Source organism: Chelonoidis abingdonii, chromosome 22 (assembly GCF_003597395.2).
Source record: "Chelonoidis abingdonii isolate Lonesome George chromosome 22, CheloAbing_2.0, whole genome shotgun sequence".
Classification (NCBI taxonomy): domain Eukaryota; kingdom Metazoa; phylum Chordata; order Testudines; family Testudinidae; genus Chelonoidis; species Chelonoidis abingdonii.
Genome location: NC_133790.1, coordinates 257,685 through 275,464, shown reverse-complemented (window position 1 = coordinate 275,464; position 17,780 = coordinate 257,685). Strand labels below are relative to the sequence as shown.

General features: G+C 42.4%; 1 protein-coding gene across 1 annotated transcript; it reads left to right on the top strand.

Annotated features, from left to right (window-relative positions):
* Positions 1 to 4,041: 4,041 nt before the first annotated feature.
* On the top strand, positions 4,042 to 14,123 carry CCDC117 (coiled-coil domain containing 117). The gene is made up of 5 exons (XM_032765562.2): positions 4,042 to 4,391; positions 6,614 to 6,664; positions 7,111 to 7,341; positions 9,460 to 9,597; positions 10,939 to 14,123. The coding sequence occupies exons 1-5, from the start codon at positions 4,042 to 4,044 to the stop codon at positions 11,192 to 11,194; spliced, it is 1,026 nt and encodes a 341-aa protein (XP_032621453.1). The 3' UTR covers positions 11,195 to 14,123.
* The last annotated feature ends 3,657 nt before the right edge of the window (positions 14,124 to 17,780 follow it).

The window sequence follows — 17,780 nt, the reverse complement described above, 5'->3', positions numbered from 1 at the left end:
TCAGATGTGGGTATCCACCCACAAAAGCTCATGCTCCAATATGTCTGTTAGTCTATAAGGTGGCACAGGACTCTTTGCTGATATTTTTTAAAGTTGGTGAAATTTCACAAACATGTCTATTGTTATGGAGATCACGCAAAGTAAATTAGTGTTCCCTCCCTTTTTCTAAAAGCAATGAACATTGTTATGAACACACTAAACCTCTGTGACTGATTAATTTAAAATAATGTCTGTGTTTCAGTAAATTAAGTATGTAGTAATCTGGAATTATTACTTTATGAAGGCTTAAGAGTACATTTAAAATATTAAATCATCTTAGAAATACTGATTAAGAAAATGTAAAACAGAGAAGAGCCGCATCATGTATTCCATAATATTTAATGTTGTATTCAGCAAGACAGCTGACTTGCCCTTACTATAAAGATTTTGCAAATAAATCTCTGACAAACCTCAGAGTATATCAAAAAACCTGTGACTGACATTTTTTATTCCTAAGTTCAGTGCCTTTAATTAGATACCTTCTGCATGTCCAGTCTTCACCTTCTGGCATGCAGTGGAAAACATGCTCCACTTTCTTTAGAAAGAAATTGGAGAAGAGCGGTTTTTTTTCCAAATGTCATTTGCTTCATTTGTGTTCAGGGATTTGGCTGAAAGGGGGTGATCAGGGAGCGGGAGGAAAGAGAGGATGGAGCTGTGGGGAGAGGGCAGAGCCTGGGCAGTGTGGGGCAAAGTCTGGGACAGAGCAGGAGTGGAGTATGGGTGGGGCGGGGCCACAGGCAGACTAGGTGGGTTGCGGAGTTGGCCTCCCCAGGTGGCAGCTTCACCAACTGCCTATGACAGCAGTTAACAGTGGATTGGATCCCGCACTCCCAGCGTGTGCTGCACTCTTTTTAGGCAGGGCCATAATCACAGAGCCAAACGTGCCAGTGCCACACATTTCGCATGAGGGAGAGGGTGCAGGGGTCTCTGTGGGGAACTGTGACTCTCTGTTGCCATGAGACAGGCCAGGCAGCTCGGTATCCCTTGCTGCTGCCTCCTCCCCCAGGTTTTGACCCTGGGCTGCCATCAAGCACAGATACACCAGTTTAGTAATACCGCGTAGGGCCCTATAAATACTAAGGACGGCCCTGACTCCCAGCATGCCCCAGTATGCACATGGGTGCGAATACACACCCCGGAACTACGACTCCCACTATACCTCAGCTTCAGCCATTCCCCCCACTGGAACTACGACTCCCAGCATGCCTCAGCTTCAGCCACCCCCCGCCCCACTCCCACAGGAACTACGACTCCCAGCATGCCCCAGCCCCGGCCATCTCCCCCACCGGAACTACGACTCCCAGCATCCCGCGCCCGCTCCGCGTTTTCTCCGGCTGCGGAGAAAGGCCTGGAAAGGAGCGAGGCTGAGGGGTCCCGTCTGCTCTGGGGTGAGTGCGGTGCGGGGTGCGCGGATGGGGAATGACAGCGCCCGGACCTGTGTGCGGAACGGAGCGGCCGGGATCCTGCTGGGGGGGCCGGGTGGGACCAAGTTGCTGGGGAGGGCCGGGGGACATGTGGGAAGGGTGTGTGTTGGGGGGGACTGGGGAGAGGATGTGGGGAGTTGGGTGTGCAGGATGGGGAGAGGAATGGGGATGTGGGGGGAGAGGATTGGGTGTGGGGGATTTGTGGGGGGAAGGAACTGGTGTGGGGGGAATGGGGAGAGGATGTGGGGGAGGGGACTGGGTGCGGGGGATTTATGGTGGGGAGGGGACTGGGTATGCAGGATGGGGAGAGGAATGGGGATGTTGGGGGGAGAAGATTGGATGTGGGAGATTTGTGGGGGGAAGGGACTGGATGTGGAGGGAATGGTGAGAGAGGATGTTGGGGGGATGTGAGGTGTGGGGAGGAAGGAGGGTTGGGTGCAGGGAGCAGGCCATAGTGAGAGGTAATGCGGTGACATTAGGGTGGATTACTGCTGTTTATAGCGTGGAGCAGGTTGAGGGAGAGAGGATGGGCTTGGGGAGATGTGGGGCAGTGGCCTTAGACTGGACTATTGCTTGTACAGGGAATGGTGAGGGTAGAGTGACCAAACAGCAAACATGAAAAATTGGGACGGGGGTGGGGGAGTAATAGGAGCCTATATAAGAAAAAGATCCAAAAATTGTGACTGTTCCTCTAAAATCGGGACATTAGGTCACCCTAGTTGAGGGACCTCACTCAAGGTCTATCTTAGTCCCACCAGTGTTTCTGAAATGGGTTTTAAACTCTGGAGTAACTAATACCATGCCATTATTTGCTGGTGCTGTTGTGCCCTCCTATGCTCCAGAGCACCTTTTCTGTCTCATTTGCTGGAGATCATTCCAGTGAGAGTCTGCATTTGTTTTGTGTCTATTACTGCTGTAAACTGTAGCTGGCATTAAACCTGTTTACAGTGGGTCTTTTAGGTCTGGTCTACACTAGAAACTTTTGCCAGAAAAGTAATTTCACACGTGTGGGTCATTTTTTTGTTTTTTTTTTAATGACATTCTTATACTGGCAAAAGGCCTAGCATAGACTCAGTTATGCTGGCAGAAAATGCTTTTGCCAGTATCACTTAGGGCCAGTCTGCATGAAACTGTAGCTTACATCGGCATAGCTACGTCTCTCAGGGGCATGAAAAATCCACACCCTTGAGAGACTTGGGTCTTGTCTACACTGCCACTTTACAGCGCTGAAAATGTCTTACTCAGCGGTGTGAAAAAACACACCCCAAGCGATGCAAGTTTCAGTGCTGTAAAGTGGCAGTGTAGACAGTGCACCAGTGCTGGGAGTCGCAATCATGGGGATGGGTCTTGTACAGCGCTGGGAGAACTGTCTCCGAGCACTGGTGCCGCAACTACAAGCCAAGTTCAAGTGTTGGTGTGACTGCGTTTTAACGTTGGTAGTGAAGACGGACTCTTTGGCTATGGCTACGCTATGCAGCTTTTAGTGACATGTCGTGAACAGTGCCTACAAAGCACTGTTCACACCAGCAGTTTTCATCAGTGAAGCTTTTGTCATTCGTGGAGGTGTGTTTTAACATACCTGAATGACAGAAGTTTTGCCGATGAAGTGCCAGTGTAGAAATCTCTTTACGCTTTGTCTACACTGGCAATTGAAAGACACAACTTCTGTCCTTCAAAGATGTTAAAACACGCACATGCGCACACACATACCTGAAAGACAAAAGTGTTGTCAGGGACAAGTGCTAGTGTGAACAGTGATTTGTTGCTCCTGCAGACAATGCTAACACCTCTTGTTGGGGGTGGAAGCTTTTTGTTGGCAGGAGAGCTCTCTTCTGCTGACAAACAGTGGCTATACTGCGCGTCTTTGCAGCACAGCTGCATTGCTATAAGCTGCATAGTGTAGACATAGCCATAGTTAAGCATTCTTAATCCCTGTTGTAGATAGCACCAGGTCAGCAGAAGAATCCTTCCCTTGATCTAGCTCCCATCTCTGAGGGAGGTAGATTACCTACAGTGAGTGGAGAACCCCTCCTATTTCTGTAGTAGTAGTCTACAGTCAGACCATGTCTACACTGAAAAGTGACATAGCTGGGTCGACTTAACTGGGGTGTGAAAAATCCACACCTGTGAGTGACATAGTTGAAGTGACCTCCTCCCCCCAGCTCCCCCTTACAGACAGTGGTATGTCAAGGGAAGAATTCTTCCATTGATTTAGCTATCTTCTCTCTGGGAGTTTAATTAACTATAGTGCTGTAGCGACTGTCTGCACTGAAGTAATAAAGTGGCACAGCTGCAGCTGTGCAATTGTAGCATTTTAAGTGTACACATAACTTTAGTTTGTTGGAGTAACTAGTAAATGATACCAGCAAAAGAACTGTTTCGCCTGTATAACAGCATCCACACTAGGGTTCTTACTGACATAATTTTATTGTTCAAACAAAATCATACCCTAACCAACAAGGCCATCCCAGCAAAATCTCTGAATATAGACCTGGTCTTTTCCTCACTGATGCTTATGCAACGTGTTTGCTTATAGTCACAGTGTTCTGGGTTGGTTTGTCTTTTCCCACAGGTACAGATGAAAATGGCAACTTTGGGCAGATCCTTTCAAGGAGTTCCTCCTGTGGAGTTTCCACAGGCTCCAGCAACTCTTCCTGACAGTACCTTCCAACCTGGAATCATACAGACTGAATCCCAGCCTGGAGCTGTTGGTCATGAATATCCCCAACAAACCATGGTGGTTATAGCAGGGAACAGAAATAATATAGTAGAAGGCTCTGACCTCAGCAGCTCATACTTGCAGAGTAACCTGGACCTTGCCTCCCTAGCTGCAACTGGAAGCTATAATGAGGGCTTGACTGTTGCAACAGTTTCTTTCACAAACAGTGAAAAACCACCAGTCTTATTGCAACAGCAGAATTGCACCCAGTAAGTACAAAAATAAACAAGAGAGAGGTGGAGGATAGCATCTCTTATCTATAGTGTATTTTTCTGAATGTCTGAGTTTTCATAAAGGCTCTAATTTTTCAGTTCTTGTAATTTGTTCAGTATTATACTGGAATTGAGAATTTTGTACTGTCCTGTTTCCTTCCTTCTGTTTTTCTTACCCCACCAGTAGGTTTAGGGTGTGTCTCAATTGTCTGGGAAACAAAAGGACGTTTGCATTTACATAATTGAATGCAGAAATGTGGACTTGATTTAAAAGCTATAATGTTTTTACTGCTTTCTTTCTGTTCGATTTGTGGCTTTCGCTCTCCAGGTGTGTTGTAGCACAAGGACATCAGTGTTTTGAACCTGCAGGATCATTGTGGTGTAATTGCACTTTGTGATGGATAGGCCCTCGATGTTGAGCTGCGTAATTCGCAGTGATGGGCATATTTGAGGTAAGGTATTGGCCATTATTGCCATTGTTTTATGACCAGGAAGTCCTTTAAGTTCCAGGATTTTGCAGCAGTGAACTGCATTCAACCACATGTTGAGGTACAAACCCTGCGATGTATCACAGAACAATTGCCCCTTTCATGCTTACAGTGGTGGTACAAAGGGATCCACACAGATACTCTAAAAGCATTAGAAAGGCTTTCGAATCTTAACATTCAATTATAATCCCAGCCCGTTGCTTCTCAAATGCCATATGAAAGAAGACTGCTGCGTTCTTTTTAATGTGGATGAAAAGTGTGTTTATCCAGATCAGTATTACACTGCAGATTTTTTATTTTTCCATTTGTGTGATTAGTTTGATTAATGTGCCATTAAACCATGTTAAGAGATTAAAGCTGTGCAATTGGAAAAAGGCAAATACAGTGCCCATCTTTAAAAAAGAGAAGAAGGAGAATCTGGGGAACTACGGCCTCACCTCAGTCCCTGGAAAAATCATGGAGCAGGTCCCCAGTGAGTCCATTTTGAAGCACTTGGAGTAGAGGAAGATGGATTCACCAAGGGCAAGTTATGCCTGGCTAACCTGATTGCCTTCTATGATGAGATAACTGGCTCTGTGGATATTGAGAAAGCGGTGGATGTGATATATCTTGACTTTAGCAAAGCTTTTGATATGTTCTCCAACAGTATTCTTGCCAGCAAGTTAAAGTAGTATGGATTGGCCCCCACTCCCAACTACAGAAGGGATGTGGACAAATTGGAGAGACTCCAGTGGAGGGCAACAAAAATGATTAGGGGGCTCGGGCACGTGACTTATGAGGGGAGGCTGAAGGAACTGGGCTTATTTAGTCTGCAGAAGAGAAGAGTGAGGAGGGATTTGATAGCAGCCTTCAACTATCTGAAGGGGGTTCCAAAGAGGATGTAGCAAGGCTGTTCACAGTGGTGGCAGATGACACAGCAAGGAGCAAGTGAGGGAGGTCTGGGTTGGAAATTAGGAAAAACTGTTTAACTAGGAGAGTCGTGAAGCACCTGAATGGGTTAGCTAGGGAGGTGGTGGAATCTCCATCCTTAGAGGTTTTTAAGGCCCAGCTTGACAAAGCCCTGGGATGAATTAGTTGGTGTTGGTCCTGCTTTGAGCAGGGGGTTGGACTAGATGACCTCCTGAGGTTTCTTCCAACTCTAATCTTCTATGATTCTATGATAATTAAGCACTCACTTCAAGAAACAGGAATGCTTCAGGAAAAATACATCTATTCCTTTCCCACCTTCCCCCACAAACACAGTACAAGAAAGAAACTGTCATGGAAATCAGCAAAAGGCAGCTGAGAAAACCCTGTTTTAGAGTGTTTTGTCTTTATTTTTGGGAGAAAAAATACATGTCAAGTTCAGAATGTCATGCTTCACACTTATCTGAACTTACCTTCTACTTTGGCCGTCATGGTTGAAACTAGTTACCAGATGATCCAAACATTGCCCTATTTCAATTATATTCAGGTAACTAATTTCAAGAAGAGATGCGTGAAGCTAAACTGCTTCCCTTTATACTCCAACTGTTTTTGTTTGTTTTTATTTAACAGATTTGTTTCTAGACTAATGCATCTTTGGCTCTGTTTTTCCCCTCATCTGATTATGTCAAGGTGACCTGCACACTGAAAGCCATAGAACATAATCCACCAGCAACATGTGCTTTAATTTTCTTGATCACATTCAATTCCATCCAAAGGTATAAAACACTGTTAGTAGTCGAATAACTGTTCATTCTTCCTTTCCAGAGTTTCTCTTCGCTGTGGAAAGAAGCATAAACTAGAGGAAGAGATGGATGGGTAAGTTAAACTTGTCTTCAGTGACTTGCTTTTGGCCTGATTCACTTTCTGTCCTATGTGGTGGAGGGAGGTGGATGGTGTGTGATCCAAGGTAGAGCTCAAAAGATTGTACTGTGCTTAGGTGAGGGAATCTTTCCCAGTACTACTATAGTTTGGAACCATTCTCAGTTGTTTTTTCCTGAACATAAACAGAAACCTTGAATCCAGTCCACTTTGTATAATACAAATCTAACTGAATGTGTGATACTGATTTTCTTGAAAAGGCATTTTTGTATTTGAAGAGCTAAAATTTCTTCTTGTACATTGGAAGTGAAGTCTTTCTCAACAGACAAAGTATGCAGATCTGTAGAAATAGGTGTGACAGACAAAGATCTTAATAGTTTTGTTTTTTTTAACAATGTCAGAGATTTCTCTGTTGCCAACTATAAATTTGCTTGGTTTCCTAGTTGCCCTGTGAAGAAGAAGAGACTGATTGAAACTGTTCACTACTCTCCGAATCCCAGCACTGAAGAGATTCTCTGTGCAGGTCAGCAGGCAGCTGGGGAGGTAGCAAGGCAGTGCATTGGTAGTCTTCATGAAGCTGGCTTGTTAGAAATTCCCTGTGAAGATATGGATCAGACAATGGGGGAACATCAGTGCGAGGTTGCCCGCAGGAAGCTTCAGGAAATTGAGGACAGGTAAACACAGGGATTGAGTAGAGTGGGTTTTTTCCTAGCTTTCCCTTTATTCATAGGCGTTGTCTAAGGGATAACTGAGTTTATTGTAGTAGGGTGGCAGCACCACTGTAAGTAGGGTTGAGACTAGCTTACTGTTTAACAGCTGTCTTTTTTTTTTTAAGTGCTCTAAAATCCACGTGGTGACTTGGATTGTCTTAATAAGAGCTTTGCCTCATGGGAATCTGGGATACAATCATTGGTCCAAATTTGAGGTAATTGTGAGCAAGGCTTTCTCAAGATAAAGCCCCCTTCAAAAAAAACAAAAAAAAATCAAAATTTTACAGTTCTTAACTTTATTTTGACACACTGGGGGCTCAAACTGTGCCTCTTCTCGAATTGGTGTTATGGGGTCAGGATTGATTTCAGCTAGTGTCCGGCAGCCACTGCCCCTTTGAGGATACAGTATTACAGTTATTCAGGGTTAAAGTTAAATTTACAATGTGGCACAAGCTAGAGAAAGTTGCAAGCCAGAATTTTTGCAGGCAGCCTGTCATCATAGTAACTGGAAGCTCAGGGTGACATCCTGTAGCCACTGCACCTGAGCAACACCCATGTACTACAAGTTAAAATCCTGCCCTTGGCAGCTTGCTGAGAATGTGTTATGCACATTAGTTGCTTTCTGCCTGCGTTACCTAGGGGTTCCTTCTGGAAGATTTGTCCTTAAAGCAAAGCTTCTGGTTTGAGATCTAGTATTCCAAAGTGTTCTAAAATCCTCATGCATGCTCAGATTTTACTTAAGTATTGTCAAGGAATGTAGTATAATTTAAGAGAGGAAAGATTGAATGAATGATGGTAACAAGAAGTAGCACAAAGGTAATGTACCCATGCCACATGTTCAGAAAATGGTGAGGAACATTGGGACTATCTGTCTTACATCCGTGACCCCCATTATTGTACTATTTGAACACCTGTCTTTAATGTATTTATTCTTATGACACAGGGAGGGAGGTGATAATGTCTCCATTTTACAGATGTGGAACTGAGGCACAGAGAGACATAAATGATTTGCCCCAGAGCTGAGAGTTGAATCTGGGGTCTCCCAAGTCCTAGGCTAGTATGCTAGCCAGTGAACCATTTATCCTTTCCGGCTAGGACTCTTGTCAAAGGAGTTGTAGAGCATCAGGAAATGCATTCATAGTAGAAGACCTTTTTATAAGGACTGGTATAAGGTCGACTAATGTAGCATAGGATACTGTTGTCAATCAAAAGAGTAACAAACTTTATGATGATCTTGGAAAAATAAATACAGAGAACAAAATTGAAATTTCAGTAATTCATCTAGTCTACACAAAACCAAGGATTCACACTTACCAGTTTCATCTTCCAGAGAGCTGTAGCTCTTGTGGAAAAAAGGGTCTAAAGAAAATTTAGTCATATATTTTTTGTTTTTTTTAAAACAGTTACAGTAAACTTCAAAGTTGGTATCCCCCCATCTCATCGTACAAACTACAGTGAACACTTCAAAATTATACTTCAGTCCACAAGCGGCTTAAATATGGGTGCACTCAGTGTTCCGGGAGGGTACACAGTGCTTCAGGTCAACCTTAAGTCAGTGTTAACAAAGTTTTATAGCAGTGAGTTATACCTTTAAATTGGTTAGTTTGGGATGTGAGATCTGACGTTCATAACACCTATCTGGATCTGCACTGTGAGGTCCATAGTGGACTACATACAGGTTTCTTCTGTTTGCCCTTTTCTAGGATTTCAGGTGCTCTACTGGGGTACATCTGTGGGTATTCTTAGAAATTTATATACAAGAGCGTTACCAAAAAGGCAATTCTTGCAGTGCATCCTAAGTGGTCAAGCTTTGGGTCATTCTGATCAGTACTCTGAGCCGCTGTAGCATGGGGTCACCAAAATTCAGGACCTTTCAGAGCAGCTGAAAATAATCTTTGAAGCTAAACTACAGGGAGCTGAGAAGATGAAATTGCTGCTTAACTCAGTGTTAATTTTATATTGTGTGGTTGAACTGCATACTCTCCCCAAATGGGATTCAATTAGCAGTAGGTAAACATATCTGTCTGTGATATGGTCAATAATAAGATGTATTATTTCCCCCTTTCCTGCCTCCATTCTTAGGATAATTGATGAAGATGAAGATGTTCATGCCGATGGGAATACTAGCAATCTGCCCACTCTTGTCCTGTCTGATACTCTTCAAAAGGGGCTGAGGAGGGATTTTGATCAAGTCCTGACAAAAAAAATAATAGAGTCCATGTAAGTTCTTGAGGAAATGTTGGAGCTACACAGGTAACATACCCAAATGGAGAAAAGGGTTTTGCCTACAGGGTCCATCTCTCCTCTGTTGAGCAAGACATGATTTCAAACTGTAATTCTTTATAGCATTACTGTTGGAAGATTCTTTGATAACGTGTTTGTGATGTACTGTACTGTATCGTATCATGTAGCAGAGCATTATATGTAGTTGCTAAAAATACGGTATTTGCAATTTACAGTAGAATGCTGAATTCATATAGACTAACATAAGAATGGCTGTACTGGGTCAGACCAAAGGTCCATCCAGCCCAGTATCTTGTCTGCTGACAGTGACCAATGCCAGGTGCCCCAGAGGGAGTGAATCTAACAGGTAATGATCAAGTGATCTCTCTCCTGCCATCTGTCTCCACCCTTTGACAAACAGACTATGGACACCATTCCTTAGCCATCCTGGCTAATAGCCATTAATAGACTTGACCTCCATGAATTTATCTAATTCTCTTTTAAACCCTGTTAGTCCTAGCCTTCACAGCCTCCTCAGGCAAGGAGTTCCACAGGTTGACTGTGCGCTGTGTGAAGAACTTCCTTTTATTTGTTTTAAACCTGCTGCTCATTAATTTCATTTGGTGGCTCCTAGTTCTTATATTATGGGAACAAGTAAACAACTTTTCCTTATTCACTTTCCCCACACTACTCACGATTTTATATACCTCTATCAGATTCCTACCCCCCGCCCCCCAGTCTCCTCTTTTCCAAGCTGAAAAGTCCTAGCATCTTTAATCTCTCCTTGTATGGGACCCGTTCCAAAACCCTAATCATTTTAGTTGCCCTTCTCTGAACCTTTTCTAATGCCAGTGTATCTCTTTTGAGATGAGACCACCATATCTGTACACAGTATTCAAAAACACTCTGTTGTATGCTCCCTTTAATACATAATGTTATATACTCTCTCAATTTCACTAACTTTATAGCCTGCCGTTGTTCATATATGAAGGTTTCCATATCAAGGGAAAGGTCTCATAGTGTGGTGAACAATAGTGAGCTTCATGGTTGGTGCAGTGGGAGAGAATTATTTCATGTTGTACGTGGGGTTAGAATTGAGAGTAATGGAATGAACATAAGAAAGGGGAAATGTATGATGAAAATCAGGAAAAACTTCTGTTAGGCCATGAAAGGAGGAATTGGAACTTTCTCAAGAAGATTAGACAAAACACTAGTGCATGTTTGCGGGGCACTTCTCCACAGACAGTGACTTAAGTGGATGATGCAGTTAGGCAGTTTTCATTTGTCACAGCTGTTATTGAAAGAGTTTTGATTAAACTAAGTCTCCATCCCTTCTAGGAGCCGTCCCTCCATGGAGCTAGTGCTCTGGAAACCTCTCCCTGAATTCCTCACAGACAAACTGAAATCTGTTTCTGTTGCTAAAAACTACAAGCAGCAGGGCACAGAAGGGTGCCAAGCTAAGCAATCAACTCTTGGAGCCGCCTTTCAACCACAAACTGAAACATTCTCTGAAGCACAACAAACTGTGATGTCTCCAGGACTATATAGTAGCTTGGGAACATCTGTATGTGTAGAAGAGGAGATGGAATTATAGAAGCCAGATTTCAGGCTGAAATGATGAATTTCTGAAGGTTTCAGTGGCTGATTTTTGACTCCCTCTACCTTCCAGGTATGAGGTGTGGACCTGAAGTAGTTGTTGTTGGGGTTTTTTTGTTTTCTGATAACAGCAACAAGAATCTGGAGTTGGACAGTTGCAGCTTTAGGAGATGGAAGGAAACCTTTATAGTCTGTTAAAAGCAGCATCTTTTACAAGAAGTCCAGTGGCCTGTTGAGCAAGGAAGAGGTTCTCCAAATGGCTTATTAGGCCTGTCCTCTTAGTTGCCTTTGGTAAAGAGTGAAATGCAGAGATCGAATGCAACAGTGGTTCAGACTACCCCTTATACTTGGTGAGCCATTAAGACTTTGGGGGATATGCTTGGCTCATTCTATTAGCTTCATGAGAGGTTACTCAAATGTACTGAAAGGAGAAGATATCTCTCACTAGTTATACTAAGAAAAACAATCCCTCCATCTACTTGGCCTGACCTTAAAATGTAAATATAAAAATTATCTGTGCTGCAGTGTGATAGGGGGTGACAAGTTATAACTGAACAGTAGACTCGTATGGTCTAGTTTTCGTAGAAAGTTAAATCAGTGACTCAGCTGGAAGTTGGTTACTAAATTTAGCCTAAGGGCCAGTTAAAAATGTTCAGTTTTCTCTGAGCTAGTAAAGAAGAAGCCTAGAGGATGGTCTCAGCTGATTGGTTTGGCATTTTTACCTTGTGCTGCAGTTTTCCCTTGGTCTGAATCAGACTGGAAAGCCAGACATGACCTTTGGTAATATTTCTGACACAGCTGGTGCTGAATTTACTGACACCTTGTGATTTTAATCTTGATAAATGATGATGTGTGACTCAGATACAGAGGAGCTGCTTTAACAGCTTTGGGTAAATCTTGTCTCAGTAAGGGCCAAATCCTATTTGCCATACACGACTAATCTCAAACTGAGTGGGACTACTTGCATTAGTAGAGTGAGCAGAATTTGGCTCTAAGTAAACCTGGACTTAGTGGTTTATGTAAACCAGAAACATTTGTGTTATTAAAACTATACTCTGTTTTTCTGGAGTTTCAGATTGCATCTGGATTATTAATTTATACTGCAGGCATTTATTCCAGCTAATGGTACTGCAGGAAAGGAATCTAGTTAGCTACTTATTAGAAAATAGTACAAAAATTTATCAGTATGCAGTAAACCAAATAATCTTCTCAGTCAACAAAGAGTCAGTCTCAAGGTTTCCTTGGAGACATCTGAACTGAGGTTCCCCTCATGAAAATACTCTTCTGGGTAAAGTATTAGGATGGTAATTCCTAATCTGTTTGCCTTGACTTCCCCCATACTAGAAGGAAACCCATGCAATGGCTCCTCAGCAAAGCAGCTTTAGATTTATTGGAAAAGCAACTATCTACACTTCTTTGCTTAGCACAACACCGTAATAGTTTATGTGGTGAGACATTCTTCTAGTTAAAAACCCATCATATGTATTTTAATATCAAAGCTTTAATTTGCAGTCAGCATTTCTGCTCCTTTCTCAGCCAGTGGCATTTTATGTGAGAGGAGACATTCTTTCTGACATGTGCATTTGGGGGTAAGCAGAGAAGTTCCATCCTGCTCTTCTTGCCCAAGATTCTGAAAGAGCTTTAATGTTTAATATTTAAACAAATGTTTAAGAAATACACACTAAAATTATTTTGAAGTTTGAACCAGCATTGAAGTAGGCTGGAAACTGTTGTATAACTTGACATCTGAAACCTTGATTTCTGTACTGAGCAGAAAGCTGTGTGCAGCTTTCTTTTGCTCTTGTATCTAATTTTTTATGTGAGGTTAGTGAAAGCCTCTTATATGTAGTATGTAAAACATCTCATGTGAATGTCATTAACCTACTAAACAGACTTAAATTCTACAGCATCTGAGAGGCTGCAATGTTACTGTGTGTAAAATAATCAAAACAATGGTATGCTGGAGGGAAGACGACATTGTCCACTTTGTGAGGTTAGAAGGTGTTGCAGTGCTTCCAAACGGATATCTGCTCTAAGCTTGTATGACTTTGGAAAAGGGTGAAAGTTCAGATTGCGCTTATCTGATGGGTCTGGTCCTAAATTAACTGAATGAGAAGAAGGAAATATTCATATGGTTAATGGAACCATCTTGCCAATACTTAAAATTATGGTACAAAGGAACATGGAGGACATTAGAAAGCTGATAAGTGTGAAATCCAAGTAGGGCTCTTTTTTTCCTCTTAAAAATATTGCTTGATTTTTAAAAACTTGTTTTTTTTCATCTGAATTTCCAAAGGGGAACAGTATAGATACTGTGTCTATTTCTGGTTTTAACTCCTTTGCATATCACATGTGTGCCAAAGGTGGCTTTTCAGATGTAGGTTTCCTCCTTAAATTCTTTGCTGATGCAGTTTCCACTGAGCCCTAATACTACTCTACCACTTGAATTGAGATTTCTCAGTGGATTATTGGCAATGTGTTTATTGGCCTAAGCCAGGGGATGACTTTATATCTAAAGCAGTTCAGCTTTAATTAGCAAACATCTAATTTGGTTTTCAGAGGTCTTTTCTGTTTTATATTAAGGGGGAACTGTTCAAAACTCTTCTTGTATTGATGAGGGAAAGGGAACACTGTTTCCCATCCAGAAACTAAATGGAATGTTAATTGAACTGAAATTTGCTTCAAGAAAACATTTTAAGGTGTAGGCGGCTGCAGTCTTTACAGTTCAGTCTATTGTTAACTTTCTTAAACGTATTTTTTGTTAGTTCTGCATGTTAAGTGAGATGGCACAAATGGTGCAGTACTGGGAAAATCCTTGCTGGATGCTTTATTCTGAAATATGAAAGATCTCATTCTGATCTGTCTTCTGTTGGGACCAAATCACCATTTGTATGTCAGTTTTCAATAAAATTTTTAATGTTTTTTTAGATTGCTGTGCAACGTTTTTGCTGTAAAACACACTGGAAATTAAGACAAAAGGTAGACGGGTGGAGTTTAGTTAGGTTTGAAAGAGGTGCAGAAATTAGGGTGAAGTACCTTTCGTGCGTCTGTAGCTCATTGTGGAGCCTAAATAGGAGTTCCATTTGAGACACTGAAATCCTCCTTTCTGCCCCTTTGCTGCGTTCAAGGTATGGTGAATAAGAGTTGGAAATAGGATTAATAACACAAGTTTCATAGTTAATCTATAGTAACGTCTCACTGGGGATGCGAGAGGAAATACTACTTTACCCTTTTCTAGCACTGTCCATCCTTCATCACTTCAGCAAACATTAAGGCAGGCATCCCCGTGAGCATGGTCAATATTTCCATTTTACAGATGAGGAAACATGAAGTATAGTGATTAAGTGACTTGTCCATGTTTTGCACTGACTAGACCCATCTACATTAAAAAATATTAATGTTCCTCCAAACTAGGTCAAACATGTGGATCACTTGCCATACACTTTGTGTCCGTGCACAAGTGCTTCTAATGTCTGGCAGCCATTCCCAGTATCAGAACAATTGCATCAGATCCAGGTAACTTTTAAGACCTTCCCCATAGACTAGATCAGTTCAGACTGCTTCCATGTTAATGTAGACTGATGGTGCAGATATTGTAGAGTTGCACCAGCTCTGTTCCTTCCACCATAATCCTACAAGGTTTCTGTCTGCCATTTTGACGAGTCCTAGTGTCTGCTCTGTTTCCTGTCTGCCTTTTCATGTTAATCCATCTTGTTTCTGTGAAAGCATAGGAGCAGCCATCTTTGCCTGGCATCCTTCTCTTGGGCAGGGCTCGGAGCAGCCAAGGTGGTTCTTTTGGTTTCAGCAGTAGCCAGTCCCAGTCTTGATTTGCAATACTTTAATTTGAATTAGTAGTGTTATTCCTCTTAAACTTCATAAGCATGCACAGGTGGCTAGGTGTTACAATGACAAAATTAAAATATAGTGCACTCTTTATTACATTTAAATATTATATTAAAAAAGCAGTACTGCAAAGGATGAGATATTGGCTATTCAGCATCATGCATAGCCCGCAAGCCCTTTGCTGAGTTGACTGTTCCAGTGTTCTAATGGAACATAGCTGTCATAAGAGGTCATGGGTATGGAGGGAGAGGTGATCTCTCATGTACTTGTAGCCAATCCCATAGAGAGGGCAGATTGCATTTCCTGAACTGGACTCTGTGGTCAGTAGGGAGCCTGCACAAAGAGCTGAGCACTGAGGTGATGTGCTACGAAGTATATCCGCAACTCATTTGTATCAGATGGAGCTTGTAGGCATGTGGCTTTATTCCTAGATAGGAATTGCACTAATAAAGCCTGGAGGTGTCACATGTGGTTTGCTGTGTGGCTAGATTTGTGCCCAGCAGGATGGGGTATAGTCTTCTGGTCAGAGGCAGTTGGCAGTGGACTTCCTGCTATGTGGTCTTGCGCTAGCACTGGGAAGTCCAAAAGTCTTCCAGGGCTGCAGACTGACCTGACAGTCAAAGTAGTTGTTGCAATGGAGGATGTTACAGAGGAGGTATATTCTTAAGTTTCCTTCGTCCCACCAGTGCTGCCTGGGTTCAGCTTTATCCAGCTGCTTTCATCCAGGTGCAGATGTTAGGCACTTAGAATGCTGGGTGATGGTGCCATTTACATTTGATGTAAATAAGAACCAGTCCCAGATCTCCTTTATGTACGAATGGCTTATCCATGTCGCTTCACCAGCTCCCCTAATGGCTGAAGCCAAGAGAAGAAATACCAGCACAGAAGGTAATCCCCAGGAGGATGTCATCCAATATCCAATGCTTTGGAAGAACCCAACACACTTCATGAATAAGGCTCCAGTAGGTGGCAGTAGCCTCCAGTTCAACCTTGTCTTAGATTCCAGGGCAACTCTAATAGAACCCATGACAGTTGAAAAATTATTGCATAATATGTTTATGGTAGCCAAACTGAGCAGTGCAAGGGGATGGGGAGTGCTTCTCCCTATGAACTTTTAGCCTGCTGTGCTAAATAAAATTAGGCCTTTCTTTTGAAAGCTCACAGCCCAAGGGGAAAACCCAATGGGAATGTTCCTTTAGAGGGAGGGGCTATCCTGTTGGTCCCACAGATATATTTTTAAAATCTTCACTACTTTGTCAGTAAGAAACTAACATGAAATGACCATTTTGTTTGAGAGACAAGCAAAGCACTACCACTTGAACACACACTACTGGAAGCTGGACACTGGATAGTGCTGTTGCTACCACATTTATTGGTTGGCAATTAATGCCTTCAGGAGAGTTACTCAGCAGTTGAGATACCGAGGTAACCTGCTATGAAGGTAAAATATAATTGTGTAAACACAAATTTCTCATTAGAAGATGTGAAGGATGATGTGCTCCATTGGGTCTTGTATGACCTCTGTAAACTCCATTCAATGCCATGTTTGTACGTGGTTCTCTACAGGAGCATAGTAAACATCTAACATCAGTCTCTTCCCTTGTTAATACAGGATTGTTTCCTGTAGCACATTACTATTTGCATTAACATAAGGTCTAGAAGCCTTAGTCATGGACCAGAACCCTACTGTGCTAGGCTGTCCCTGCCCCAAAAAGTTTTATATTCTAAGCAAAAGACAAGAGACAGCAGATGGACAGACAGATGGGAGCATACAAGGAAATGTGTGACAATATTGGTCAGCATGATAGGCAGTGGTGTCTGCACACCAGCAGCCTAACTGTTGTCAAATTCTGTACAACATTCCTGAAGCTTTCTCTAATTCAAGATTAAATTTGCCAGTGTCAGGGTTTCAGCTGCTTGCCTTGCAACACTGTTTCCCAAAGGAGTCGGCATTATTGTTAAGGAACTCATTGCTGATGTCCAGCCCAAATGTTCACTTCCTTCCTTTAACCTTATTTAGTAGCTGAAATATAAAATTGCTGTATTTTCTTGTGATTAAATGGGCTGTTATAATAGGAGGGCTGTTAGAATTGAAAACAGTCCACTTTCTGTTATAATTTCCTATCTTGAGCACCATGTAGTATTTTTTAATGTTACGATACAATGCAGAGCCCTCAGTCAGAATCAGGGCCCTTTGCACTGTGTGAGATACAGAGGTAGATATGGGCTCAGCACTGAAGAGCTGATGTACATAGATTTCGCAGTGCTGTTGTTTCTACAGCACTTTGAACAATAGTTGTAAATTAACTGATTAAAGCAGCTTAAAGTTGCAGGACTGCTCTTTAATTAAAAGACCGCTGTGCATTTGTTAGCCAGTGGCTCAGAATAGTTGCAGTGACACAAGGGCCTTGCATAGGAGAAGGAAAATGGAGAAAACTGGCAGGATCCTTGTCTGGAGGAAGAAACCAACTTGAAATAGGTTGTAGAATAGTAAATATTTCTGTTGAGTTTTGTCTGTAGGAATCCATTGAAATACTGAATTTTGCAGCTGTGCTCTTGCCTGATGCTGGAGTGCAGACAGGGCTGAAAATTTGCATATGATGTTTTTAGCCTATGATGACCTGACCCATCTGTTGAGACTCAGATGTGCTTCTCTGAACATGCTGTTCACTGAGATTCAAGTCCCGCTCACTGCCATGGATGTGAGATAGCAGGTGCTTGCTATTTGTAACTGTTTAGTA

What these genes read in the sequence shown, in the direction of transcription:
- CCDC117 (XM_032765562.2), top strand. Translation starts at nt 4,042, where the DNA reads ATGAAAATGGCAACTTTGGGCAGATCCTTTCAAGGAGTTCCTCCTGTG. An exon ending in CAACAGCAGAATTGCACCCA is followed by an intron (nt 4,392 to 6,613) that starts GTAAGTACAAAA and finishes CTTCCTTTCCAG; the next exon opens with AGTTTCTCTTCGCTGTGGAA. An exon ending in CTAGAGGAAGAGATGGATGG is followed by an intron (nt 6,665 to 7,110) that starts GTAAGTTAAACT and finishes TTGGTTTCCTAG; the next exon opens with TTGCCCTGTGAAGAAGAAGA.